A 25,927-nucleotide genomic window follows, 5' to 3' on the forward strand; every position below is an offset into this window, starting at 1 on the left:
TCCCTTTGCATTTTAAATAGATTTGAATGGTAGCTGCAATTTCGGTTAAAACTGTTAGGTTGGTTCGGTTAATTTTCAAACGCTGAACTTGAACCGATGTTTTCTATTTTTTTGGCTAGATTCCAATTTAGCTGAATTAAAAAAGTCTTTGAACAAATTTAATTATTTTCAGTTAAATCTGGTTATTTCGATATGAAATCGGAAATAAATCGTTATGATTATGTTAAACAGACTCTTAATAAGTTGGTAGAGTACTATAGTTTATACAACTCATCATGCCTGCTGATTCATAAGTTCACATAGAGAAACAGAGCACTCTGTTTTTGTTTAATCCTAAAGCGCGAACACAAGATTGTTGCATTCTCGCTCCTTTATTTCAGACAAAATGCAACAGAGTGATTAGGTATACAGTCTTTATATATATACTTAGGTAAGCATGCATCAGATTATAGTGCAGTTTCTGCAGACTGTTCAGGCTTCTCTACTTGCTTCTTCAGAAACTCCATCACAGAGAGACGCTGCGTTCATGTTTACAAAAATTACATTCTCAGATAAATTTTGAGAAGCCTAAAGAAAGAAAGTAGTGCAAAAAAATCTTACACGTTGTTCGAGAGCAGCAGAATCTTCAGAGTCCAGTTTCAAAGAGTCCAGCAGTTTCATGCCTTCCTTGAAACCATCTATGGCTGCATCTTCGTTTGTTAGACTCCTGTCTATATCTGCAACTTTGGCTAAAGAAACTGCCACATCCAGAATCTACAAAAACAAATTGAAGAAATAACAACCAAACTTAGTAAAGGTTCCTTTATTCACCAACAACGAGACAATCATTAAGCACTTATCTATCCACCAAATCATACTTTGATTACTCACCAGAACATCCAAAAATACGAGAGATTTTAATGGCAACTATGACTCTATGATAGCAGATTTGGTGTACAGACAAAACTATGACTCTATGACCTAACACACATAAAGCATATTGCAACTTCAGGACCGACCTTGCCTCAGTTTCCAACTTCTCTACACAAGAAATCAAGTAAGAATACCTCAAGAAACAGAGCTTATAATGTATAGTTAAAAATGCACACAAAACAATAGTTTATGATCTATAAAAGCCTCCAGAAACAAAAGCTTATGATCTACAAATAAGCCTTCCTTCACACATGCTAGGATTAACAAAACACTGGGGGCCAGAACTGAAGTAGAAGCGTGAAGGCATATATGCTTACTTGTGAAGGAGCATTTGGGTGAAGCTTCATTGCATCACGTCTAACATTTAAAGCACGGATGTAATACGACCTTGCAGCTTGTAGATCTCCATCATTATATTTAACGTCTCCTATTTTATTGAGCGAGACAGAAAGTGTATGTGTAATCTGCAAAAGTGTAGCAACAACTTTTAAGAAAGTGGTAACAAATTTGCAAAACCAAAATATAACAAAAAAAAGCAATGTGATAAAAAAACCTCCAAATCATGCATGGGCAGTTTCATAAGGAACTCAATACTCTCTTCGAAATGATTGACTGCAGAACTTGAGTCTCCCATTGCTCGGCTGCAGTAACCAGACAAACTAAGTTAAGTACCCTCGTTTGCTGAATCTTACTTGTCCACAGAAAAGTTGGGATGACAAAAAGAGAGAGAGAGACAATGAGCATACCTGCAGTCACCAAGCATGCCAAGGACTGCACCAAGCTGTGAACACAACTCTGGTGTATTACCTTCCCTCTCTAGCTGATCTCGAATGTCCTCGGTACACATTGCCAACCTTGATTTAGCACTTTCATAATTCTGAGCTTGAAATGCCTGCACATATAAGAACAAAGTCAATAACAAGAACTCTCAATAGCAAACGTAATCAGGTTAACAAGTTGTAGAGATAGAACTCACTCTCATAGCTTGTTGAACCAAGAAAGAACCTCTTTCCATGGAAACATCAGCGTAAATCACCTTCTTGTTATCATCTTCTTTATCTGCACTATTCACAAGAGATCTCTTGATTCTAGCATGGCCTTCAATAAACTGATCAACCAACTTCTGAAGGTTTTCATCAGCTTCAATACTTTCGATGTCAGCACCGCATAGAGGGCAGTCCTTAAACCGTGCTAAGCACACTCTGCACTCAACAAAACACACTAAAGTCTTAACAGAAGCAAACCCAAATAGCCCATAGATAAACACACTAGTGCTTACTTGCAGAAGACATGAGTGCAAGGCACACATCTAGTGCTATCAAAGAGAAGTGATTGGCATAGCATACAGCTAAAAGGTCCAAGCTTGAAGGTCTGGGAGTCATAACCAAAGGGGCACTTGGCAGGCACCGTTGCAGAGTCCTCCTTACTCAATCTTCCTTCCTTTTCAGGACATCCTTTGCTTGGAGCAGAGGCATCAGCGGATTTAGAGAAAGGGCAAGCTGCAGAAGCAGTCGTCTCGCCTTGTTTTGCGTCGTCGGAACGAGCAGCTTTGGAGAAAGGACAAGCAGAAGGTGTTGTGTCGGCTTGTTTTGGAGCAGAAGAAGCATTGTCGGGACGAGCAGCTTTGGAGAAAGGGCAAACAGAAGTCGTCATTGTTGGTTGATACTTTTAGCTGAAAACAGCTTCTCGCCCAGACAACAAGTGAAAAGAATTGAGCATTATTGGAGATATAAATTTCAGACAGCGGTTCAGAAAGAAGCTGAGAGAGAGAGAGTAGATGGATAAACCTGGAGTGGGTTGAGATTTGATGCCGGTGTCCTTTAGCTGTACAATCAATGATCGATGTGTAGTATATTAGTATTATTATTATTAGCTTTTGTGTTCTCTGAGTTTTGGTGTTTCTCTCTCTGTCTCAGTCAGGAGAAGATATTATTATTGTTGAAGGAAGGATCTGTGTGGTTTGAATTAAGCTTTGAATTTTTTCTTTTTATTTTTTACAAACCAGAAATAGCCTAAAGGAGACTTTTACCTCATTGATTACTTCAATCATTATCCGGTCGGGCATTAGTGGTTCCAACAAACCAAGGGAGTCGTGGTTGTGGAAGGGAGGGTGGTAGGTGTCTAAATTTTGTTTAAATAGGTTTTGATGAAGGGTCGTGTGACTGTATGGTTGGTTCCTAGAGTTGATTTTAATGCGGGATTCATCGGGTTTGAAAAGAGGTTGTATTCTTGAAAAGATAATTGGTCAGAGAGATTCATCAGTAAACCGGATATTACATGAACTAGTTGGTCCAGTTAAGTGTAGTAGAATTGATGACTTACTATATTAGTATGTTCCAACGAGTCACACAACTATCACTGTTGAAGACTCGACTCAAAAAGATCAAACAGATCTCAGTGAATTTCTTTTTGCTCAGCATGTCTTTGCTCTCCTTGTTCAGACATGAAACATTTTTGGGTTAAGAGATACAAAAGATTACAGTTAGATTGGCACAAGCGAAGGATACAAGCGAATTGTTATGTCTTGTGTGTGTTCACAACAACCTCTCAACTTCAATTCCAATCAAATCATAGTTTCTAAAACCTTCCTTTGGACGGCAGAAGTTTGTCTGCTTCGTTGGCAACACAATGCTCCCATCGGAATCAGTACGTATCTCAAGACCACACTCATGGCATAAAGATTCAACATCCATCTCCTGAAAATTATAAAAAAACTCAGCTTATGACTTTTCATGTTTTACCAAGAGTTTAAGAATATATAAAAAACAAGGGAATCTGCATGTATATATTACCTTCATCATTAGGTTATGAGATAGCCGCAAGAGAGGATAAGGTTGAAGCTTGTAGCAAACATTGTTTATGCATTCCACAGCGAACGATCGCATCTTTTACCATTAAAACATTCAGAAAATGATCAAATATAATTTAACAGTCTATTCAAAATATTATAACATGTATATTTATACCACTTAAAGTGCCACAAGAACCATGCATGAAAACTAGGACACAACAACATATTCAAGTCCATACAAGCTCACCTCTCTAATATGGGGCTCACTTATGCAATACTGCAAGTATGTCGCTTCAGAAGCCGTTGTTCTTAGGAAACTCCTGTAATTACCATTCCGATATGATCTGCAAGATAAAATGAGGAAATTTCACCATACTTCAGTTCATCTTGTCTGTAGGTAGTTAATTTAAATAACTCAACCGTAAAAGATTGAACAGCATAACCTACCTTAAAAGTTTTCGAACAAAACACATTTCCTTGGATTTTATTAAATTAGAAGTCAGCTTGCGAAACCATAAAGACAGTGGCTCCCCCTGCAGATCAAAATCTTAATGTTTTATGTAAATGAAAAAGGTGACATGCTAACGAATAAAAGGATAAAGGAAGCAGAGAGACAACCATCACTCCACTACTGGTATTGAGGTGAAGCAGCACATAGAGTGAACGGAACTCGGCTTCATTTTCGTAGATGTAATCTGGTTTCCTATTTGCGTCATAGATATTATACAAAGTGGTGAGAGTTTTTGCTAGCTGCTCCATGTTCAAGTGATGCATTGAGCTAATGCTTGTACCACTACAACCCTGAAGCCTCTGGCGAGATATGACATGGAATTTAACCTATATGAGAAACCCGCTTGAGAGTCAGAATAATAACATCAATGGAGTAAACACACACAAATGAGTTTCAATCATGAACCAGAAAGAAGTAATTCTAACGAAAAAGAAACATGTAATAAAAAAACATACGATTTCCTCGTAAAGGTGGATGACTCCCTCACTGGCTAGATTCTGGATGCTGAGATCTTGTCTAATAGACCTTGTCCTGTCGAAAATAAAATCATGAACCACTTCAAAGGGGTGCTCCCTTGAGTCCAGCAAGCTTAGAAGGTAACTCAGAGTTTCTTCTAAGACCGAGAGCGGTCTTACATCCGATGCCTGAACATCAGCTGCTGAAAGGGTTCTGCAAAACTAGCAAGAACACACACAGAGAGAGTATAACTACTTTAAGCAAGGACAAAAAAGACTGATGTTATACAGAACAGCTGTGAATCATTTTATAAAAGAAACTTAATCACTGTCTACTACAAGCTAATTAATCAGAGTATTATAAACACGAAAAATGAAAACTTTAATAAATCTCAAAGCTCACCTTCTTGACAGCGAGATCTGAGGATGATTTAGTGGGGTTTCCATGAAGCCTCTCAAACACTGAGAGATCACGCAAGCGTTCTCTTGTGACTCTTTCCCGCTCTGTTAATAAGGGAAAGCAATAAACTTTATTAACTGAAGCTGTTTACATCCTTATTACATTCTATGCAATTCAGGCGCAGGATAGGTTCAGTTTTTAGGGGAATCTAAGGCCAAATAGAAAATGATTTTACCAGGACACATAGAAGAGCAAGTTCCGACGATGAAGGACACGTCAGCAGAATCTCCACCCTTAGTATTGTCATTGCTTCGGTTGCGAGGTACATCGGATCTTCTCCGATACGAATCACTAGCTCCACCAACGGATCCGGAAGAAGAAGAAGAAGAAGAGCCGCGACTTCGACGATTCATGGCTTAAGAGTTTGAGATCACCGACGAAGGAAGGGTCCTCCCCTCAGCGGCACATGGCCTGTTCGTCTCAGCGAATGGTAAACACCCTGCGACGAGACATCATAAATTACAGTAATACCCTTTCTGTTTGTAAGAATCACAAAATAACCCAACCCTAAATTAACTCTTTCTCCTCTTCTGATTTTATTCACCGTAGCTGCATCGAGTAGCTCTTTTCTGAAAACTTGCATTCACCATTCTCTGTTGAACCTTCCTTGTTTGACGAAATCGACTCTTGTGTTCTGCCTCTCAACTTTCTTTTGGTTTTAGCTTCAACAGTTGTCTCTTTTAGAATTCAAGACAAGAGAGATGGAAGTGAGAAGCGAGCTGAAGCATAATATTTACGAGATTTTCAAAGACTTTATCACGGGGTATGTTTTGTGTTATGATTGATTCTCTTTACCATATATATGTGCTCACTTTAGTATGTTGTATTTTAAAACCCTCTAACTCTTGAATCTTGGTTTATTGCAATGCTTATAGGATCACAAAGCTTGAGGAACTAGATAATGCTGCAAACACCTTTCTTCTACGCTTTCAGCAAGCGCTCTGTAAGTTTTTCTTTGGTTTTTATTGGTGGACCTTCTCTGACTTAATTTCTTATCCCCCAGCCTTGCTCAAACGCTCTCCAATACTCACTTCCTCCAAGTTCATCGAGAGCATTCTCAAGAACAATGAAACTAGACGGCTTAAATCATACGTAGAATCAGGCTGTATTAACATCGATGACGCTGCACTAAGCACACGGGCTTGTAAGTTTACTCATCAACTCTTTTGATCTAAAGTTTCTCAATTGATGCGAAAAACTTTCATGTTTTAAAAAACACTCTTCAGCAATTATTCGTTTCTGCTTACACGTCTCTCCTTTTTTGTTTGCAAGAAGTGCATACATCTCTATCAGGACTTTCTGACCACCTAATCAAAGGTAATAATGAATCTACTGTTTATCGCCATATTTCTTTTTGTAATGTTTCATGTCATCAACTCACTTCGACATTGTTAAAGCAAGTATGCCCTTCTAATCGTTAAAATGTTGTAATTGCAGCTCAAAGCTTGTTATCTGACCTCGAGCATCTCACTGATGATGCCGCCCTTGCAATTGATACTGCAACAAAGCTCTCCACACAACTAGATGAAGCATCAAGTGATGGTTTGCGACAAGTGACAAGTGATGAAGTAAGGTTTCAATACACATGTATATCTTTGAAGAATGGTTTTAGAGAGTAATGTTGTTTGGTTTCAGGAGAACGAAACTGTATCTTTTGCTCAAGAACCTGAAGTTACAGAGTACGCTACAGTTATTGCTGTGGTTTACAGTATGGTGGAGCAGAACTATGTTATGCAGGTGTGTTAGATTTTGAAGCTTTAGATACGCTGCATGTTGGATCTTTGAAATTCATATTTTTTTTTTACTGAAAAGCAATGGATGATGATGATAATGTTTCTTTTTTTGCAGGAAAAGATTGTGAGATCTCTTAGTTTAAAGACCTCATTTGATGAACTCGATACTTACACCATGATGTGGTCATTGCGTCCGTTTGTAGAAGACCAGATTATGAACAGAGCATGGAAATGTATCTACTAATACTCACTTATTCAATCAGCTTTGTCAGTTATTCAATCAGTTTTGTTTGATTAGTTTGTTACTTTGTTTCCCATTTCTTGAAAAGAAAGCAAATACGGGCCCTATAATTAGGTAGCTAGTGCTTTTTCTAAATATATTAGTGAATAACTCATGTTTGCATCATTGTGTTGGTAAATCTATTTAGCTCAGGAGAGTCACATCTAGTTTTAATTTTATCAATCATGAGAGTGATGATATTATTAAAATGAAGTCTAAAAAGTTTAAACTATAACCCCGCACCCTCCCCCCCCCCCCCCCCCAAAACAAAATTTCCTGAATGGTTAATGTTTTTAATATAATTTTTAATCAATTTATGTGTGTTTAATTATTTGTATCAAACTCCACAAATCTGTGTGCATCATTTTGTGTGGATTCAATCGTAAAATACGATATTTGATTGATGCTTTTTTTGCATCCAAAGACATATACATAAGAACTCTATAAATTAAAAAAAAATTATTAAATCATATTATTCTATTAATTTATAGAATTGTTGATTTATCAGAAATTTTATTTTAGATTTATATAGTTTATGATATGTTTTTAATATAAAATAAAAAATAATTATTTTACGGTTTATATAAGTATAAAATTTTGCTTTATATTATTCTTATATGATAATTTGGTATATATAAGATATGTACTGTATAATATAAATTTATTTTTAGATGTAATATGCTACAATATTATTAAAATATTTTAAATTTATATGAAAATTTTGAGATAAACTCTTTTGTGAATAAGAAAAATAATTTTTTTAAACATATATAAACTCTATAAATAGAAAATATTAACTTTTATAATCTTTATGGGACCATATATATATATGAGTTTTCTAAAATTTATTGTTTTATTAATTTATCATACTATGTTATATTTCGAATCAATCCAACTAAACAACTAAAAATTATTAATTTATTGAATATCAATTTATATAATTTTGTGTATGAAAGACCTTGTAAGATGAACCTACCCACGGATATCCCTCTGTAATTTGATAAACTGATCATATGTTTGGTTTACTCTTTTTTTGCACACAGTTTTCATGAAATTGCTTGTGTTGTTAAAAATTCACAAACTTATATTTAAAAATTTGCAAGGCATATAAGAAGTTTATGTAACATATATACTTGAATCCAAAATGTGAATATAAAATAAACAATATCTAGAGAATCAAAAGACTAAAAGCTTATACTGATCCAAAATATACTGGAACTTTACATGAACTAAAATATGACCAGTTTATAACTTATGATCAGTTTGAAATCAAATTCTGGGTTGAGTTTTGAATAATACTAGCCTCTACATAATTTTGGCTTCAATTTTGATCTACCATTATAATGGTCTGATAAGAAAAACAATAATAATGTGGTAGAAAACTCTTCCGCGGTAGTGTCTCTCATGTCACCACGTGTAAGATTAAGCTAGAAAACTTATTTTGCTTATAAAGGCAACAACATATCTGGTGTCTTGTTCATCTTTTACTTGTTTTTAAGTGCTCAAAATGTGGGAGGGATTCAGAAGCTTCCTCAAAGGTGGAGGATGTCTATGCCCTTGAGTTGAATGTCAAGGGTCTCAAAAGTTTGAGTGATTACCTCAGCTTGGAGCATCTCAATGGGGACAATCAGTATTTTTGTGGGAGCTGCGATGCTAGAGTTGACGCCAGCCACACGCTGCATTAAGCTGCGCACACTACCTCCTGTTATCACTTTTCAGCTCAAGCCATGTGTTTTTCTCCCAAAGGGTTCTTTACGACTCATTTCTTGTGGTTTGCATAAAAATTGAATCTTAGATAAGACATTATTGTTGAAGTTGATTAAACTCTTCCTTTATATTTTTGTCTGGATCATGTCAACAGACTACTGCTAAGAAGAAAATTACATCCTCGTTTTCCTTTCCTCAAGTGCTGGATATGAGATCGAGATTGGCAGAGTCTTCTGAGATCCACAAAGGAAGCGCTGTGAAAAGTGGACACTACGTTTGTCACATCAAAGATGAAAAGACTGGCTTGTGGTGGAAATTTGACGATGAGCAAGTGTCAGAACTGGGTACACATCCATCCATTCATTGAAGGCTCTTCTTCAACTCCAAAGTCCGAGAGTAATGGTGCCTCTAGTAGTGGGAACACCTCTGAGGCAGAGGTTTTCTCATCCACTGATGCTTATATGCTGATTTATAGTCTTCGGTCCAGTAAACTAGAAAGTCGGGAAGGACAAAGAGAGAATCCTATTGACATAACTAAAGGAGATGTTGATCTTCCGCCACATCTCGATGAATGGATGAGTTACCTGAACGCAACAATACTTTGACTGAAAGGAGGCAAGAAGTACGAACAATACTTTCAGAAGCTGCTGTTCAGTCACTTGAAGAACAATACTTTTGGATCTCCACAGATTGGCTTCGTCTATGGTCTGATACCACGTAAGTAAATCTCCTCATACATGCCTTTAAATCTATATACCCGTGCTAACTGCACTGCTTTCAACATTCCATGCATTTAAATCTGCAACAAAGTATATGATTAATCAGATATGATGGCTATTTTACACCCCACCCCGTACTAAACTTTCTTGTATTGTTTTCCCTCGAAAGTTTGTATTTGATTTCAGTTTTGAGTTAGTGGTAAAATACGATTTTCTAATTGGCAAATTAGATCCTATCCACGCTTTCAAGTGTTCTTGATTATATTTGTTTCTTTTTGTACGAGGTAGAGCACCCCGTTACTGTGTTCCCACGGGAAAGTTCTTGCCTCAAAAATTACTTGCATGAAGCGTATATCTGAACTTGCATGGACCAAGTTGGAATCAAAGAGGTATGCAATATTCTTTCTGAGGTTGCTGACGTCGAGGATGCACTGAGGTTAACCATGTTTTATTGTTGTCTCTAGTACCCCCTTCGAATCCAACTGGTATTCACTCTAGAACGTGGCATTCGTGATTCAACAGTTTGTTTGGTACGGTAATATAACCAACTGTTTCGGTCGTTTTTTTTCCGTTTACCAACTATTTTGTAATTACCCTAAGCAAGATTAGACCGGTTGGTGAGCAATAGCAATGAGTTAACGTTTATCCACCATTAACGTTTAGGTGGGTTCGTAAGTGCCTGTCCTCAACAAGAGTAATATGAAAGCTATACTTGTTCGTGCTAAGTTGCCAATACTCAAAAACATAAGATAAAAATATTTCGCCGACTTTCCATTATGAACATTACCATTTGAGAAACATAACATGGGCACGTGTCTTACAAAAATGGAAACAGAAGTGATACGCTTTGAACTTATGTTCCTTTATTAAACTAGAATTTATATTTCTTGATTTAAGAAAATATTTAGCATTTCCATTTCTTAACTATTTCCTTAGCGCTCTATATGTAACATGATCTCGTGTGTGAGAATCATCCACGCCAGAGATCACCGGATGAATATCAGTTATCTATTCTGGTTTCCCTAAAGACATGACTACTAATCAAACAGAGGGATGTCTGGGTGAAAAGTTAGATGGTGTTCAAGCTGGTTTGAAGGATGTTTTAGATCGAATTTTGAGGCAAACAGAAATGGTTGCTGCAACTCAAGTGGGCGCAATATCTCAAGAAACGTCTACAGATTTTGTTGTCATTCCTATAAGAAGCCATTGTGTCATAAAGAAGGTTGACGAATTCAAGGATCAAGAAACGGAGTTTCCAGACTTGGATACAGAGGGAAAAGTTGTCATTTTCAAGTTCCAACCCCAAGTTTCTGAGAAACAACAGCCCAAACTTGATTGTGCAAACCAACAAGTTTTGACTGATACTCCACCTCACCTGGATTCCGAGGAGGATGAGGATGACTTCATTGTTTTTGAAGGGCGTGCTTTGGAGTGAACTCCTTGGTTTATTTGGTCACCTTCCGAGTCCAGCATTGAGATGTGTTTTAGTTTTATGTTCCCCAGGATATCTATATCTTTTATTACTTTACTAGAGTGCCTTGATTTTTATGTTTTTGTCTAAGGATGGGATCTTGATTAGAGAGAAAGAGAGTGATCTGGAGGGATATTGGTAACTACGGGCGTCATTCGTAACTTTATTATATTATTGAGATTTGAGATCAAGTGACAAATCAACCAGACATGCGATTTAAAATCCATCCTCACACACAAAGCTTCCACAAACTTATAGCATCACAACACAAAAAAAGTCAACAACCCCTCAGGCTTTAACCTACTGAGAGCATTTCTCCAAGTATGCTTTCCAGCCTTCAAGTCGATACTCGTGAGCCGTCTCTGCTGGGTTTTCAGCCTTTATGATTCCCCTTCCCACGATTATAATATCACTCCCCCTCTCAGTAATCACCTGAAACAAGACAACAAGAGCAACCTCACTTTATATTCCCGAGATCACCACCTAAACTACTAACAAAGGTTGGGGGAGGGAAGAGACTCACAGAGTGTGGAGTGTTGTATTGTTGGCCAAGGGCATCACCACCTTTCACCATCTGAACACCAGGCGTTGCATGAATCATAGACGGATACACATACCCGCATTTCCAAGACGCTGGATTAACGGAGATGAATCCCATCACGAAATCCGAATGAGCCTCTGCGATCTTCACGGCTGCTGCAGTGTAGTCTCCTGTAGCAAGGTTACCAGCAGAGCTCATCTCAGCTAGCAAAAGCAGAATACGTTTATTATTCTTTATTCTTTTTCAAACAGAGAAAAACGAATTACATTTGATTTCGATTAACACATACGACATGCTGTAAAAACTCTTCATCAGCCAATAATTTCTCCAAAACGTGAGACCATAAAGACGTATGAATCTCCATGCTTCCTTCATCAGTTCCCGGGTAAACAAGGATTTTACCATGGCCAGCAATTCCCGGTCCAGCTCTAACCGCAATCGGTTTACCCCAACCAAAATCGTTTCCAAACACATTGAACCGTGGAGAGCTAGCAACAACGAGCGAATTATTCACCATTAAACCATTCGGTATTTTAGGGTTCTTCACCCAGTTTTCAGCAAAACGTTTGAATTCTTCATTCGTTTGTGACCTCACAGTTCTGTTTAGTTGCAAAGCAGCCCAACCCAATCCATTGTTAAGCATTTCTCCCGCGGTTGTGGTGGTCGTCGCCAGTCCAACCATGTTTCCAAAACACTCTTTCTCGAGCGGAGGGTTTAGTCTCCCTCTCATATCCATTGCTAACTTGCAATGAATCAATTCTTCTGGATCGAGACCACTGTTTTTGATTATTGATCGCCACATATGCGCCAACACGACTTGAAACGAAGAGATTTTCAGATCCTCATCAGACCCACCAACCTCGTCGTTAGTTTTTGCTTTGAGCTCAGAGATGTTTCTACTCGTGAAGCGAAATATATTCTTTTGAAGATGATTCGGCAACGACGAAGAAACAAGTGATGATACCGTCTCTGAGAAGGGAACTCGAATCGGGTAATCAATCCCATCGAGAAACCACCCACGGAGAGACAAAGGAGGAAACATTTTCCGGGCAGAGCAAATCTCTGTCCATGTTTTGAAAAAACTCCAGAAGGAAGTTCCGTCAACAACCATATGGTTAACTCCATACCCGATGAAAACTCCATCTTTCAACTCCGTTATTTGGATAGCAAGCAACGACTCTGAGACCCCTTGCCAGCTTTCAACTCCGTTTGCCGAGAAAAACTCAGTCCAGTGATCATTGTCCGGTTCCAAAACATCACTCACCGACACAGCTGGAGCCGTTGCATGCACGAATTTGACACCTGAACCATCGCAATCTATGTAAAACGACGCCGTTTCGTCATCTTCGTTGTGGATCTTCACGAGACGTCCAGCAAGTGGATAGAAAATTTTCAAAGCTACGGAGAGAGAGGACTTCAGTTGAGAGATCACGTGGGTTTCTGGGTCGGGTTGGGGAAAGATTATAGCTCTTTGAGCGTATTCGGTTCGAAGGAAAAAGAGATCCCAAGGTGTGAGATGGATCTTAACCCGGTTGGAGCCATCCTCGTCGTAGCTCTCGGGTCGAACAATGGTCTCAGAGATCACTACGATATCTGCCATTTGTTATTTGATCAAGCATTAGTTAGTGAGCATGTATATCTTATATATTAAAACAGAAGTCATGACTTCTTTTCATGTGTGATTTTTTTTGTTTGGACCATTCCTAGAAAATATCATATTTTAGATAAGTTTATTATTATATCTTTTAATATATTTATCTTTTTATTTGAAATACAAATGAATATATTTAAAATGTTTTAACAAAATCTTTTTAAAATCTTCTTGGAATCTTTTTAAATATACTTTCAAAAATTAGTTATTTTTAATTTAAATTATCATAAAATATAATTAGAAATTAAAATTGAATATAGTTTTGGTTTATAAACGAAAATTTAAATAAAATGAAATTAATTTCACAAATACATTTACTAATAATTTTTAAAGATTTTGTTAGAAATAAATATTTATTTTTTATTTTTTTCCAAATTTGTTTTCTAATAAAATAAAAATCATGATTTTTTGATGAGTGATATTTTTATTTGGACCATCATTTAAATTTTATATTAAATGTATATCACTAATGCTAATATACATAATATTTTTAACTACTTTAATCATAATATCTTTTATATCTTTTAATTTTTAAAAAAAAAAATTAAAATTCTAACAAATCTCTTGAAAAAGATTATAATAAGATCTTATTTGTCATAAATTGAATATAAATATTTTCAACTAATTTTGTAATTAGTAATGAAATGTTACTAAAAGAATAAAATCATATCCTATTTTATCAATTTTATAATAATATCTATCATTTTAAAATAAAAATGTTATATTGAACAAAATATGATAAAATTATTTTAAATTGATAAGTTAACATATTTTATTTTCATAAATATAAAATATTTATGCTAAAAATATAATATGTTGGTAGAACGGGTTAATATTAGTAAACTATATAATACATGTATAAAAATTTAACTTATCTTAAACTTTTTAATATACATTAATTTCTTATATAAAATTAATAAACATTAAAAAATTACTAAAAAAATCTAGCAATTTGAATTACGGATCATGATTATAATAAATTAAATACAAAATTGTTTTCATATATGTTGTTTCATGCATTAAAAAAATTAGTTTAGTAATTAAACGCAAATTCAATAAGACAAATATATAATAAGCAACATATATGTGATGATTTTAATTTACAGCATGAAAACTATAAAATTATTATATTTGGCATAATTATACAAATATTTAAATATGTGAGTAACATTAAAAATATATAATAATTATGTAAAACAATATCTATATATATAAATGTGAAAATATATACCCGCACGGTTGTGCGGGTGGAAATCTAGTTTAAATTAAAAATGATTCAGTCTCACTTGGATATAAAACTACCACGTGGTCTAGGTGACACATATAGGCCCGTTTGTGTCATTATTGGCTCATTATTGCCAGTGTTAGGTCATGTCGGTCTCCAGAGTGTCAAAAGTGGTTACAATCATTAAAAGAAAACATGTTTTTTTTTTCCTAGGGATGAATAGGGCTCACACTCCACTAAGAGCATCTTCAACCCCACTCTATTTTTCGCTCTAAAATAGAGTTTAGAGTAAAAAAATGCTCTAATGGTATTTTACTTTTCACTCTATAATAGAGTGAAAAATAGGTTTACTCCAAATATAAAGTAATTTGTTTTTTTTTGTTCATCGCTCTATTTTCTAATCTAAAATAGAGTATCATTGGAGCAAACTCAAACTCTATTATAGAATTACTTTATTTTAGAGTGAAAAATAGAGTAAACCGTTGGAGATGGTCTAAACCCGCAACCTAAAGAAAAAACTAGCGTCCATAAAGGGTTGCCTAAGACCATCTCCAATGGTTCACTCTATTTTTTACTCTAAAATAGAGTAACTCTATAATAGAGTTTGAGTTTGCTCCAATGGTACTCTATTTTAGAGTAGAAAATAGAGTGATGAACAAAAAAAAAACAAATTACTCTATATTTGGAGTAAACCTATTTTTTACTCTATTATAGAGTGAGAAATAGAGTACCATTGGAGCATTCTTTACTCTAAACAGGGCCGTGCCTGATACCAAGCCCATCAAGCATTGGCTTTGGGGCCAACAAGAGAATATTTATTTTAGGGGCCAAAAATAAATGAAGTTTCTCTCTAGTTTTGGTGGTAAAAGCTAGATATATAACAGTGAGAGGTTATGGGTTCGAATAACATGGGAACACCTTCTAATATTTTCATGTTTTATTAAGATTATGAGCCAAAATTTTTTTTTTTGCTTCTGGGCCCGAAATTGTCAGGCCCGGCCCTGACTCTAAACTCTATTTTAGAGTGAAAAATAGAGTGGGGTTGGAGATGCTCTAATGTGTTTCTGTCGTGTAGTATCTAAGTTCGTTAATTTATTAAATCACTTTACTTGTGTTTTAGTATTCGTAATGGTGAATGGTGATGTTGTCAATCAAATTGCATGCAGATAGTCACTCGTCAATCTATTACAATATAATGCCTCTTCAGTTCTTAGAGAAAGAGGCAGCAATAGTCATACCAGTGCCGGAGAAATCCGATAAACATCTCCCTCTATTGATGATAAAAAAAAAAATCCTTGTCAACTTGTACGATTACTGCATCTTTATGCCGCATCATGCTGTCAACGTACTTATTATGTCCGAACAGTAGAGTAAAGTATACTCATAAGTTCTCACGGACTTGATGGGCTTCCCAGATAAGCTGAGACTTTAATCATACTGAATTTAACTAAAATTTGATACGTTAGTATGACTGTAAAGGTGTTAATCTCCGAACAATATTTTCCTAAGCCTTATATAGAGTCCAACAGTTTTAGTATAAACTTTATGGGGCTCAAGGTGATGTATCATGTGCAGTCCATTACTGCAGCGAATAGAAAATATTAATTGATTCAAATCTCTTAAAAGTTATGTAATCGATGACCAGAAGGCCTTCTTTATACAAGTCATTAAGTCTACTTCTATTGCTATAAAGAAAGCTAATACATTTGAGATAAGGTTCTTAAGTCGGTGTAGAATATCCTAAGTCGGTTACGATATCCCAAAAATTATCCCCCTCCCCCTCCCCTTCAAGTTGAAGCGTATATGTCAATAACGGACCAACTTGTAGAGGAAAATGTCAAATTCTTTTCGTCCTAACGCCTTTGTTAGTATGTTGTTCGTTGGATGAAACATGTTTCGTCGAAATTGTTCCGTTGATGATGTAAACGCGAATAAAATGACACTCTGCTTCTACATGTTTTGTTCTTTCGTGAAAGACGGCATTACTATTTGGAACCTTAAAGTTTCTCAAATGCTGTGGGTTTTGAATTATAGTTTGTATTAGAAAGTAGAGTTGGAACTACTCATTTCAAACAAAAAGATTTATCTTATTGCACAAAGTGTAACAGTGGAAGACCAAAATTAATCTATGTAACAGTAAATAATTTATGATGACTACAAGATCTCTTTGGTGTTGAGAGAATGTTTCCTTGGCTCTTTTATGATGCTACTAGTGATTTGCCCATGCTTCACGCGGAATCTTACTTTTTGTGTTTATTTTGTGGTTTGATTGCAGGTTGTATTTTTATGTATGGATCCTTTAATTGTTAAGTAAATATGCTAAATATGTTCTATTAGATTTATGGAAATTTGTATTTACATGAACACATTTCAAAACTTAATTACATCACAGACTTTTGGCCGAGTTCATAACAACAAACCTTAATAGCTTTTTTGATGATATATAAAAGACTATCGAGTTGGTGCCACTGTTGAATATGCAGTTGTACATCTCAAACTATAAAAATGTGGCTATTTTTTTTACGGTTTGCACTTAGATTAAATTAATAAATACGAAAATTACTTATTTTTTAACTAATTATTATAACGAATTTAAGGCTTTTCGATTGTGCCAAACTGTGTTTTGAAAAGTATTGTGATGACAGTCAGAGTAAAATATCATTTTCAGTGTAGAACGGAGTTTGTCTTTCCTCTCTTTCTGCAGAGCCTGCACACATTTCCCATGCATATTTTCATGTCGAAAAGGTAAAAAATATTCCTTCTTTAAGCATTTGCTTTCTGATTAGACAATAGACAGAATTAACACCAAAACCAACAGAGGTGAAGTATATTAAGTTGTCTCCTCAACGTGCCCATTCGTCAAGGAAACCTTAATTGGTTGATAGGTCCTCTTGAGCAACACAGAGACATGATGCAATGCAAACAGAAGAAAATCAGTGCCATTTGAGACATGTTACATGGGCAAGTATCTAAAAATGGAAACAGATGTGATATGCTTTAAATTTAAGTTCCTTTATTAAACTAGAATTTATATTTCTTGATTTAGGAAAATATTTAGCATTTAACTCTTTCCTTAGCGCTCTATATGTAGCATGATCAAGTTTGTGGGACTCATCCACGCCAGAGAGATCATTGGATGAGTTTCAGTTCTCTTTTGGTGTTATAATTCTGATTTGCCTAAAGACATGACTACTAATCAAACAGAGGGATGTCTGGGTGAAAAGTTAGATGGTGTTCAAGCTGGTTTGAAGGATGTTTTAGATCGAATTTTGAGGCAAACAGAAATGGTTGCTGCAACTCAAGTGGGCGCAATATCTCAAGAAACGTCTACAGATTTTGTTGTCATTCCTATAAGAAGCCATTGTGTCATAAAGAAGGTTGACGAACTCAAGGATCAAGAAACGGAGTTTCCAGACTTGGATACAGAGGGAGAAGTTGTCATTTTCAAGCTCCAACCCCAAGTTTCTGAGAAACAACAGCATAAACTTGATTGTGCAAACCAACAAGTTTTGACTGATACTCCACCTCATCTGGATTCGGACGAGGATGAGGATGACTTCATTGTTTTTGAAGGGCGTGCTTTGGAGTGAACTCCTTGTTCCATTTGGTCACCTTCCGAGTCCTGCATTGAGGCGTGTTTTAGTTTTTTGTTCCTCAGGATATCTATATCTTTTATTAGTTTACTAGAGTGCCTTGATTTTTATGTTTTAGTACAAGGATGGGATCTTGCTTAGAGAGAGAGAGAGATCTGGAGGGATATTGGTAACTACGGTTGTCATTCGTAACTTTATTATATTATTGAGATTTGATCAACCAGACATGCGTTTTAAAATCCATCCTCACACACAAAGCTTCCACAAACTTATAGCATCACAACACAAAAAAAGTCAACCACCCCTCAGGCTTTGACCTACTAAGAGCATTTCTCCAGGTATGCTTTCCAGCCTTCAAGTCGATACTCGTGAGCCGTCTCTGCTGGGTTTTCAGCCTTTATGATTCCCCTTCCCACGATTATAATATCACTCCCCCTCTCAGTAATCACCTGAAACAAGACAACAAGAGCAACCTCACTTTATATTTCCCGAGATCACCACCTAAGCTACTAACAAAGGTTGGGGGAGGGGAGAGACTCACAGAGTGTGGAGTGTTGTATTGTTGGCCAAGCGCATCACCACCTTTCACCATCTGAACACCAGGCGTTGCATGAATCATAGACGGATTCACATACCCGCATTTCCAAGACGCTGGATTAACCGAGATGAATCCCATCACGAAATCCGAATGAGCCTCTGCGATCTTCACGGCTGCTGCAGTGTAGTCTCCTGTAGCAAGGTTACCAGCAGAGCTCATCTCAGCTAGCAAAAGCAGACCCTTACCACGAGGCAAACCCTGAATGCCTCTCAGATGTTAGTAAAAAAATGAAATGATCAAATGAGAATCCAGTAACAAATGAAAACAAATATACCTTCAACTTGAGGCCATCCACGATTCCTGGCCCTGATATTATGTGAGCGTTTATAATATCTGCCCACTCTAATATTTTAAAGACGCCTCTGCAAACAAGCCACAGCAGATAAATTATATGAAAATCATCAATGAAGAACAACAAGTGACATATAGTAGAAAACTTACCCTTCATACTGCATTGTGACGGTGTTACCAATGTCTGCAAACTTACGATCCTCGAATATGAGAAACTTGTGCTTGTCTGCGATCTGAAGTAACGTGTAAAAAAGGGTTAAAATTTCGGAATCAAGAACAGCCAAATGGTAGTCCACTAGATGATCTGAGGGGACCTAAAGGGCTTCAATACAGCACACTGGATGATCTAAGGGGACTTAAAGGACTACACTATAGCACAAGATTCATGTTTCTATCGTACTGGATCTTCAAAAAAATTCCCGCAGGAGATCCGGACGAGAGATTACAAGATTCTTTGGGTAACCAAACCTATCATATAATAAAGATGTAACCAAACTTACTGCACGGAGTTTAGAACCAAAGTCGGAGGTGAAATCAGGCAGAATGTCAACATGAGTCTTCAACATACATATCTCTGGTCCCACCTTCATCAACACAAACATTTCAAAGATCACAAACACATAAACCATATGATGCACTTTCAGATAAAAAGAAGAAAGATTCTTTACCTTGTCTGCAATGTCAAGCAACTCAGCAGCAGTTCCAACATCAGCAGCTAAGCAGAGATTAGTCTCTTTCTTCACCATAACCTCAAACAGCTTCTTCCCCATGGGATTCCTACAAAGCTCCGACCTTTCCTTAAACCCAAAAACCCTATCCTCACCCTTCACCTTCTCCACACTAACCCTACGATTCTCCTCCAAAAACCTAATCAAACTCGCCTCAACCCCCTCTTCAATCTTCCCCTTCTCCCTCAAAACCCTAACCATATCCGTCAACCTAATCATCGAATGAAGCCTAATCCCATTCTCCTCCAGATTCTCCCTCCCGCCCTGCTGCCTATCGATCAACACCACCGCGTCGCTAACCCTGAGCCCAACCGCGCGAAGAGGCGCCGCCGTCTCCAGCACGGACCCGCCGCTGGTCACCAAATCCTCGATGATGAGGCAAGTCTGATCCTTCTGGAAGACGCCTTCGATGGCTTTGGAAGTGCCGTAGTCCTTGATCTCCTTGCGGCGCATGAGCATGGGGATGTTGGTGGAGACGGAGACGACGGTGGCGATGGGGAGGGCGGTGTAGGGGACGCCGCAGACGAGGTCGAAGGAGGTGGAGGGAGGGAGGGAGGAGATTAGGGTGTGGGAGATTTGGGAGAGGAGGGAGGGGTAGGAGACGATGAGACGGAGGTCGATGTAGACGGGGGAGTAGATTCCGGATTTGAGTTTGAAGTTGCCGAATTTGACGGCGCCGATCTCGTGGAGCTCCAGGATTAGGGATTCCATCGCTGGCAACATTGTGAGGGGACTTGCCAGTGACTGAGTGCTCAGTGGAGAGTGTGTGTGCGCTTTTTATACTTTAGGTTTTGTTTTTTTTTGTTTTATGGGATTTTTGATCAATAATCACAAATTCTTTTTAACATAATTTAAAATCATTAAAAAAATCAAATTTTAGCAAAGATGAAATTCATACAATTAATTAAAAATTATATAAATTTGGAAAAACAATTTTTTTTTATGTTTAAAACTATAAAAACATAAATCTTGTTATTATGTTGTTGAGTTTAAACTTTTTAAGCATGGATTAATGAATATCTGGTTCACATTTATATTTGATTTTATATGTTATTTTAGAATAACTTATTTTGCAACTTACTTTTAATTCATACTCTGAATTAGAAAGTAGTTTTTTTTTCTTTAGATTTTAATGAATTAACATATTTTTTTTTTAAAGGCATAAGAAAATTCATATATCTATTAGAATTCTTCTATGTTGGAAACAAAACTGAAGAATACATTAAAAATGGTATAAAACAAGTAGGTCTGCTTCGACTATGCACAAAGCTTCCCCCTTTTGTATTCTTTGACAAACAGATGTTTTTTTTTTTGGTGTTCAGATTCCTTATTTACAGGAGAACACGATGGGTTGAAGAAGAAACAGGTTGTGAAGTAAAGAGTCTCTTGGGTCTTTTGTCACATGCATAACTGAAGAAAAGATATTCTTGCAGTGTGAGACATTTTTACTTCTCCTGAAAATAGACTGATTGTTATGTCTTGTGGTTATGTTCGTCTTTGGTGATTTGCTTACAAATGTAATAAGAGATCAAATCTGGTTTTGAAAAGAAAATTGTAAGAGCAAACTACATGAGTTTTCCAAAATGTTTTCTCATGGAAATACGTGTAATAAGAAAGGGTATTCAACAATTCAAAACAAAAAAAAACAAAAAAAAAACATTTAATTACATGAAAGGAGTAAACAGGAGATTGTTTCTAGCAATGCAGAGAGATGATGCCTACGCTGCAGATTTCCTCAGGCTCCTCTCTAGCACCTCAAACCTAAACTGATAGTTGACAAAAGCAACACCTGACCATTAGTTACCAATAAATCTGCATACAAGCCCCTATATGAACGAATATGAAATGGCATGGGACGCAATATTATATACCCTTTCTATACTTCACAACTTTCTTTTGTTTCCTTGGGATGCTTCATTAACCCTCTCACCAACAGTGCTACTGGATCCTGAGTTGGATGCATACCCTAAAGCAGTTGAACCTGCAGGTACATCTTCCTCTTTTGCTTTCTGCTTATTACTCTCTCTTGTGCTAGGAAAACTCCCTTTTACTTCAGTTCCCATCTTCGAAGAAGATGGTGATTCTAGTCCTTCCGTATGCTTTGCCGCAGACATATCAAAAGGCCTATGAAAGAGCAAATGAGCCACAGTTCTGTCTGTGGGATTGGTCACAGTTTCTGTGTCTAGCATCCCTGCATATCTGTAAGAACAAAAACCAAAGAGCTAAGCTATGTAAACCACATACTGTATTGGTTTTGATGATGAAGTATTATCTAAAACGCAATCACGTAACAAAGAACTGCGACAGCACATGAAAAGAGTGTTAATGCATATGCTTGCAGCATTCAGATGGTCTTTACTGCGTAAATTGATTCATTCAGAACAATGGACATATGCTAATCATGGATAAATAGTTTTTCCTATCTCACACTTATCATACATAAAAGGCTACCCCACATTCACAAAACTCTATGTGTGTAGTTCACATGATCTAACTAAGAACCATATATATATATATACCATATTGATTAATATGCATAGATTTGCTTACCTATATCTGGATTTTTCTTGAGGAATAACCTCCTGGTCATCCTGGCTAGTCTTATTACTGTGGGGTGTATCACTAGTGTGATGTCTCTGACCTGCGCTATCAGCCAAACGGAATAAGCTATCCCTTATACAAGTCCTTGTTTCCATATCTAACTGCAGGTCAATAAGCAGTATTAGTTTACTTTCAACATAAAGGTCAACTACAAAGTACTGTAGGATTATGACACATCTTTTTATAACATAACAAACCAGTTGAGTACCTTTGCTACAACATCTTGAAGCCGATAAAGAACCGAGAATTCTGATGGATTATCAACAGCAGCAGTAGCAAAGTTGCCAGAATCATCTAGTTCCAGAGATGAATTGGGATCAAAGGAAGGTATTGCAGTTAGCCCTTGAAGACTAGTTTTGTCGACAAGCTGAGTAATGGACTGATCTGCTACAGGAACCTGGTGACGAAATTGCTGCTGTTGTCTCTGAATAGCAAGCATCGCCTGCATTTGCTGTCTGCGCCTAAGTTTTTCTAGTTTTTCCTGCGGCGTCATTGTTGAAGGTCGTGCAGAGGCAGCATCCGTTACCATGTTTGCAGAGATGGCAGTAGCAGGATTGTAGGAAGGATGCATCAGCTGATTCTTGTTAACATCAGGACGTTGGAAGGCTGAAACAACAGGCACAGCAGAATATGGATTACCAAAACCAGAAGTAGCCATGTATTGGTTTGGCATATGTGGATAATGTGATGTCCCAGACCCTTGAGACTCACTCTGCAGATTAACACCCATCATAGATGATCGTGACGGTCCGAATTGGTTTACAAATTTTCTCCTGGACAGAGTCCTCTGACCGTACGGATCTTGAGATCCCCCTGCCTCATGAGTCCCCAACATTTCCGAAAACTTCAACATTTTGTTTTGTTGATATGGCTGAACATAAAAAAGAAATGAAAGAAGTAAGACTCAGTGGAACTGTAAAAATCACAATGTATTAGAATCTAAGGGCAACCGCATTTGTGAGTCTCTCACCAATTATATTAATATTTAATCGGTGAGTCTCTTAGAAAAGATGATAGAAACTATGCAACAATACGTTCTTTCATTCAATTTATTATAAACGTGTGAGCAATATCTCGAAGTCTGCAGTGCATAGTAGTACCTGGTCATCAACTGAGGATTGTCTCTTATGCTCATGATATTGCTCAGCTTTTGGGGTTACACGAACTCTAGGCGCACTTTGGGATGATGGACCACCATTGGTTTCTCCAGTCAATGGAAACTGCTGGTTCTCTTGTTGCTCAAACTCAGTTCTAATATCCAATCCTAGATCTTGAGAGTCCAAAATGGATGGTAACGGCTTGGATACATCTTTAGAAGAAGACCATAACTCATCTGCACCGCTGAGACTGCCATCGCCAAATATAGGGACATCACTACTGCAAAATCACCACTTGTGAGGATATTGTGTTAGATAGAGAACCCATTAGTAGGCAATCCAGAGGTTGGTTAGCTCAATCAGGATGAGAACAAGACATACCTGAACATTCGATCAAGATCATCAAAGCTACCAATGTTAGCCCATCCATACTCATCGAAATCACCTTGCTCTTTACTCTCATCAGTGCTATGAAAAATATCAGGGCCTTTCCCAAGTTCAGACGCTTTCTCTGGTAAAAACAAGGCGACCACACACACACACACACACTTTAAACATGATTAGAATTTGAAAGAACGTACCCAAGTAAAACAGCACTGTTTCAAGAAACGCACCACTTCTTGTTGAATCATATCTAGCTGGCTCACTCGAACCTGGTCCTGGATCAGCTTTTCTAGCATTAGATACTGATGAGTCAGGCCATGAGCTCATACACTCAATATTTTGCCCTGAACTGCTCCCCCCCAGCTTACTATCATGAAGGTGAGTTTTACTTTCAGCTGGCTTAACTGCCTTATTAGATTCATCGCCTTGTTCCTTCCTGTTTCTTACTTTAAAAGGCACAATATGGTCGTCTGTCTCTCCCTCGTCACCCCATATCATATTAGTAAGCTGGAAAAACAGGTTAAACAACAAGGGATCAGAGACTACATGATGTAAGAAGTTAGGCTCTGACTCTCTGCTCATCCTACTCTAGTACTCAAACAACTACCTCTGAGACCAAGCTCATAGATCTTTATTAGTTTTATATGAGCCAATGAAACAACGAGACGCCTTCCCTAACTTGTAAAAATTCAGATCCTCCTTATTCAAAGCCTAAACCTTGCTCTTACCTGTGAAATGGGGATATAAGGCTACATAGCCATGAAAGGTTTCATCTACATGCGACCAAAACTAACAGGAATGTAAGAACATAATGTGAAAAGATAGGCTCTTAACACTTACAGGTTACATCTTCGACTAGCAAACTAGAGATAGATACAGAGAGAGAGGGAAGCTTCAAAATAGAAAAAGATTGAGACTTTACCTCTTCGTCGTCCCAATCAAACATGACTAGAGAAAGAGAGTCCAATCACAGACCCCAAATCACTCTCCTCTCTGATTCCTCCACACATCGCCCACTCCACCACGATAAGAAAAAAAAAATACCCACAAAAGAAAAAGTCGCTTAACGTAATTCTCAAGAGTTAAAAACCGATAAAAAAATTAATTAAAATAAAAAATTAAACCGAAAAAGAGTAAGCCTGCAAAAACCTGGATTCAGAATCCTTCATGCTGTTGCTTCATCTGGATAATGGGAAAAAAAAAAGGAGAGTTACTACAGAACATGTTTGGGAAAGTGGGGCCCATTTAGGAAGTGTCACGTGCCGAACGAGTGGCTGAGAGAGTATGGACGGAGTTAGGATGCCACGTCACACGAGAGTGCGTATCTAAACATGTGGCTGAGAGAGTGTGTCAATAACTACGACATTTCCACTACACAGCTCACCACCTCTCATTTTGACTTTCACTTGCTGAGAGCTGTTTTATTTTCCCCGCTTTCAAAAATAATAATAATTAGAGATACACACAAACTTATACTATTATCTACTCTTATATTTTTCTTTAGTTTTTTAAACAATATATTTTTCGTTAGTTAGTAAATAAAATAGTTTCGGAACTTTTATTTGAAAGGCTGGAACCAGGGAGATTTGGTGGGGTAGGAGTTAATAGAGACCACTAGTTTCGGTTCTCCTTTGTTGATATATAGCCACGTTAATATTTTATTAATAGAAACACTTTAATGTTTTTTAATAAACCGAAATATACTTGGATTGATTTACTTAGAAGAGAATTAATCAGAGAGAATTTGTAGAATATACAAAAGCTGAGTAAAATTAGGTGATTATGCATTATATAACTTAAAGATATAAAGCTGCAGATGATTGTGCGTGAAAGGATGATTTTACCGTAGATATAAATTACTGTTTACTAACATGTTTTTAGTAATTTAAAGCACACAAAATCTCATCTATCTATGTAGAAAATTAGAATAAAGTACATCTATCTTATTTATAATGATTATGGTAATGTTCGTTTGGTGCTCGAAATATCATAGATGTCGTTCGTTTTTCTGTTGCATGTTGCATGTCGCATGTCCTGCGACAAATCGCGGTGACCAGACACTAGTGTTCTACATTTTAAAATTTTGAACGCCAAAAATTTCAGTGTTTCGATCTTTTCTCATGCCTCTCTTCGATCTCTCCTCACCGTTTCTTCAAAGTCAGCACTCTCATCTCTCTTC

General features: G+C 37.0%; 6 protein-coding genes and 1 long non-coding RNA gene across 14 annotated transcripts; 2 read left to right on the forward strand and 5 right to left on the reverse strand.

The window, feature by feature from the left end:
* Window positions 1-193: 193 nt before the first annotated feature.
* LOC106352861 (protein NCA1-like) lies at window positions 194-2,891 on the reverse strand. 2 transcript variants are annotated; one of them, XM_013792505.3, is made up of 8 exons: window positions 2,700-2,891; window positions 2,192-2,594; window positions 1,889-2,114; window positions 1,659-1,804; window positions 1,466-1,553; window positions 1,230-1,376; window positions 601-753; window positions 194-518 (listed from the first exon to the last, which is right to left on the reverse strand). In XM_013792505.3, the coding sequence occupies exons 2-8, from the start codon at window positions 2,563-2,565 to the stop codon at window positions 447-449; spliced, it is 1,206 nt and encodes a 401-aa protein (XP_013647959.1). In that variant the 5' UTR covers window positions 2,566-2,594; window positions 2,700-2,891; the 3' UTR covers window positions 194-446. The 2 variants fall into 2 exon arrangements, with proteins under 2 accessions (XP_013647959.1, XP_013647960.1); XM_013792506.3 differs by having other exon boundaries at window positions 2,192-2,744.
* Window positions 2,892-3,291: 400 nt separating this feature from the next.
* On the reverse strand, window positions 3,292-5,592 carry LOC106352862 (SAC3 family protein C-like). Of its 2 annotated transcripts, none has more exons than XM_013792507.3 (8): window positions 5,305-5,592; window positions 5,073-5,173; window positions 4,670-4,891; window positions 4,322-4,540; window positions 4,151-4,236; window positions 3,951-4,047; window positions 3,705-3,797; window positions 3,292-3,608 (listed from the first exon to the last, which is right to left on the reverse strand). In XM_013792507.3, the coding sequence occupies exons 1-8, from the start codon at window positions 5,480-5,482 to the stop codon at window positions 3,447-3,449; spliced, it is 1,158 nt and encodes a 385-aa protein (XP_013647961.1). In that variant the 5' UTR covers window positions 5,483-5,592; the 3' UTR covers window positions 3,292-3,446. The 2 variants fall into 2 exon arrangements, with proteins under 2 accessions (XP_013647961.1, XP_048592961.1); XM_048737004.1 differs by having other exon boundaries at window positions 4,670-4,883; window positions 5,305-5,428.
* On the forward strand, window positions 5,462-7,238 carry LOC106352863. 2 transcript variants are annotated; one of them, XM_013792510.3, is made up of 8 exons: window positions 5,462-5,559; window positions 5,792-5,892; window positions 6,005-6,072; window positions 6,133-6,273; window positions 6,405-6,446; window positions 6,567-6,697; window positions 6,765-6,866; window positions 6,978-7,238. In XM_013792510.3, the coding sequence occupies exons 1-8, from the start codon at window positions 5,536-5,538 to the stop codon at window positions 7,104-7,106; spliced, it is 738 nt and encodes a 245-aa protein (XP_013647964.3). In that variant the 5' UTR covers window positions 5,462-5,535; the 3' UTR covers window positions 7,107-7,238. The 2 variants fall into 2 exon arrangements, with proteins under 2 accessions (XP_013647964.3, XP_013647963.3); XM_013792509.3 differs by having other exon boundaries at window positions 6,005-6,273.
* A 1,423-nt stretch (window positions 7,239-8,661) lies between these two features.
* On the forward strand, window positions 8,662-10,193 carry LOC125576597. Its single transcript, XR_007315024.1, has 2 exons — window positions 8,662-9,566; window positions 9,857-10,193. It is a non-coding gene; the product is annotated as an uncharacterized LOC125576597 (long non-coding RNA).
* Window positions 10,194-11,189: 996 nt separating this feature from the next.
* Window positions 11,190-20,433, reverse strand: LOC106352864 (uridine 5'-monophosphate synthase-like). Of its 2 annotated transcripts, XM_048737005.1 has the most exons (7): window positions 19,607-20,433; window positions 19,439-19,522; window positions 19,089-19,171; window positions 18,922-19,009; window positions 18,794-18,845; window positions 11,563-11,765; window positions 11,190-11,471 (listed from the first exon to the last, which is right to left on the reverse strand). In XM_048737005.1, the coding sequence occupies exons 1-7, from the start codon at window positions 20,387-20,389 to the stop codon at window positions 11,340-11,342; spliced, it is 1,425 nt and encodes a 474-aa protein (XP_048592962.1). In that variant the 5' UTR covers window positions 20,390-20,433; the 3' UTR covers window positions 11,190-11,339. The 2 variants fall into 2 exon arrangements, with proteins under 2 accessions (XP_048592962.1, XP_048592963.1); XM_048737006.1 differs by lacking the exons at window positions 11,190-11,471; window positions 11,563-11,765 and adding an exon at window positions 18,229-18,498 and having other exon boundaries at window positions 18,591-18,845.
* Window positions 11,799-13,205, reverse strand: LOC125576596 (uncharacterized acetyltransferase At3g50280-like). The gene has a single exon (XM_048737007.1). The coding sequence runs from the start codon at window positions 13,178-13,180 to the stop codon at window positions 11,843-11,845; it is 1,338 nt and encodes a 445-aa protein (XP_048592964.1). The 5' UTR covers window positions 13,181-13,205; the 3' UTR covers window positions 11,799-11,842.
* Window positions 20,434-21,187: 754 nt separating the features above from the next.
* Window positions 21,188-25,264, reverse strand: LOC106352867 (protein LNK2-like). Of its 4 annotated transcripts, XM_048737010.1 has the most exons (10): window positions 24,898-25,133; window positions 24,671-24,764; window positions 23,979-24,255; window positions 23,746-23,875; window positions 23,368-23,644; window positions 22,979-23,138; window positions 22,476-22,879; window positions 22,217-22,368; window positions 21,538-21,865; window positions 21,188-21,432 (listed from the first exon to the last, which is right to left on the reverse strand). In XM_048737010.1, exons 2-9 carry the CDS (start codon window positions 24,692-24,694, stop codon window positions 21,550-21,552), a joined length of 1,740 nt encoding a protein of 579 aa, XP_048592967.1. In that variant the 5' UTR covers window positions 24,695-24,764; window positions 24,898-25,133; the 3' UTR covers window positions 21,188-21,432; window positions 21,538-21,549. The 4 variants fall into 4 exon arrangements, with proteins under 4 accessions (XP_048592967.1, XP_048592966.1, XP_048592965.1 ...); XM_048737009.1 differs by having other exon boundaries at window positions 22,476-23,138; window positions 24,898-25,264; XM_048737008.1 differs by having other exon boundaries at window positions 22,476-23,138; window positions 24,671-24,955.
* Between the last annotated feature and the right edge of the window lie 663 nt (window positions 25,265-25,927).

Source organism: Brassica napus, chromosome A7 (assembly GCF_020379485.1).
Source record: "Brassica napus cultivar Da-Ae chromosome A7, Da-Ae, whole genome shotgun sequence".
Taxonomy (NCBI): Eukaryota; Viridiplantae; Streptophyta; class Magnoliopsida; order Brassicales; family Brassicaceae; genus Brassica; species Brassica napus.

Bases quoted from the DNA above. Each gene is read 5' to 3' on its own strand.
- LOC106352861 (XM_013792505.3), bottom strand. From the start codon at position 2,565: ATGACGACTTCTGTTTGCCCTTTCTCCAAAGCTGCTCGTCCCGACAAT. The intron at 1,805-1,888 runs GTGAGTTCTATC...TTATATGTGCAG, and splicing joins TGGTTCAACAAGCTATGAGA to GCATTTCAAGCTCAGAATTA. The intron at 1,377-1,465 runs GTTTTTTTATCA...ACACTTTTGCAG, and splicing joins TGCCCATGCATGATTTGGAG to ATTACACATACACTTTCTGT.
- LOC106352862 (XM_013792507.3), bottom strand. From the start codon at position 5,482: ATGAATCGTCGAAGTCGCGGCTCTTCTTCTTCTTCTTCTTCCGGATCC. The intron at 5,174-5,304 runs GTAAAATCATTT...CCTTATTAACAG, and splicing joins TTGCTCTTCTATGTGTCCTG to AGCGGGAAAGAGTCACAAGA. The intron at 3,798-3,950 runs GTGAGCTTGTAT...TAATGGTAAAAG, and splicing joins GTGAGCCCCATATTAGAGAG to ATGCGATCGTTCGCTGTGGA.
- LOC106352863 (XM_013792509.3), top strand. From the start codon at position 5,536: ATGGCCTGTTCGTCTCAGCGAATG. The intron at 6,447-6,566 runs GTAATAATGAAT...TTGTAATTGCAG, and splicing joins TTCTGACCACCTAATCAAAG to CTCAAAGCTTGTTATCTGAC. The intron at 6,698-6,764 runs GTAAGGTTTCAA...GTTTGGTTTCAG, and splicing joins GACAAGTGACAAGTGATGAA to GAGAACGAAACTGTATCTTT.
- LOC125576596 (XM_048737007.1), bottom strand. From the start codon at position 13,180: ATGGCAGATATCGTAGTGATCTCTGAGACCATTGTTCGACCCGAGAGC.
- LOC106352864 (XM_048737005.1), bottom strand. From the start codon at position 20,389: ATGTTGCCAGCGATGGAATCCCTAATCCTGGAGCTCCACGAGATCGGC. The intron at 18,846-18,921 runs GTATATTTGTTT...AGAGGCATTCAG, and splicing joins TGGATGGCCTCAAGTTGAAG to GGTTTGCCTCGTGGTAAGGG. The intron at 11,472-11,562 runs GTGAGTCTCTTC...GTCTTGTTTCAG, and splicing joins AATACAACACTCCACACTCT to GTGATTACTGAGAGGGGGAG.
- LOC106352867 (XM_048737009.1), bottom strand. From the start codon at position 24,694: ATGTTTGATTGGGACGACGAAGAG. The intron at 24,256-24,670 runs GTAAAGTCTCAA...CTGTTTTTCCAG, and splicing joins TTGATTGGGACGACGAAGAG to CTTACTAATATGATATGGGG. The intron at 23,876-23,978 runs GTGCGTTTCTTG...TGTTTTTACCAG, and splicing joins ATATGATTCAACAAGAAGTG to AGAAAGCGTCTGAACTTGGG.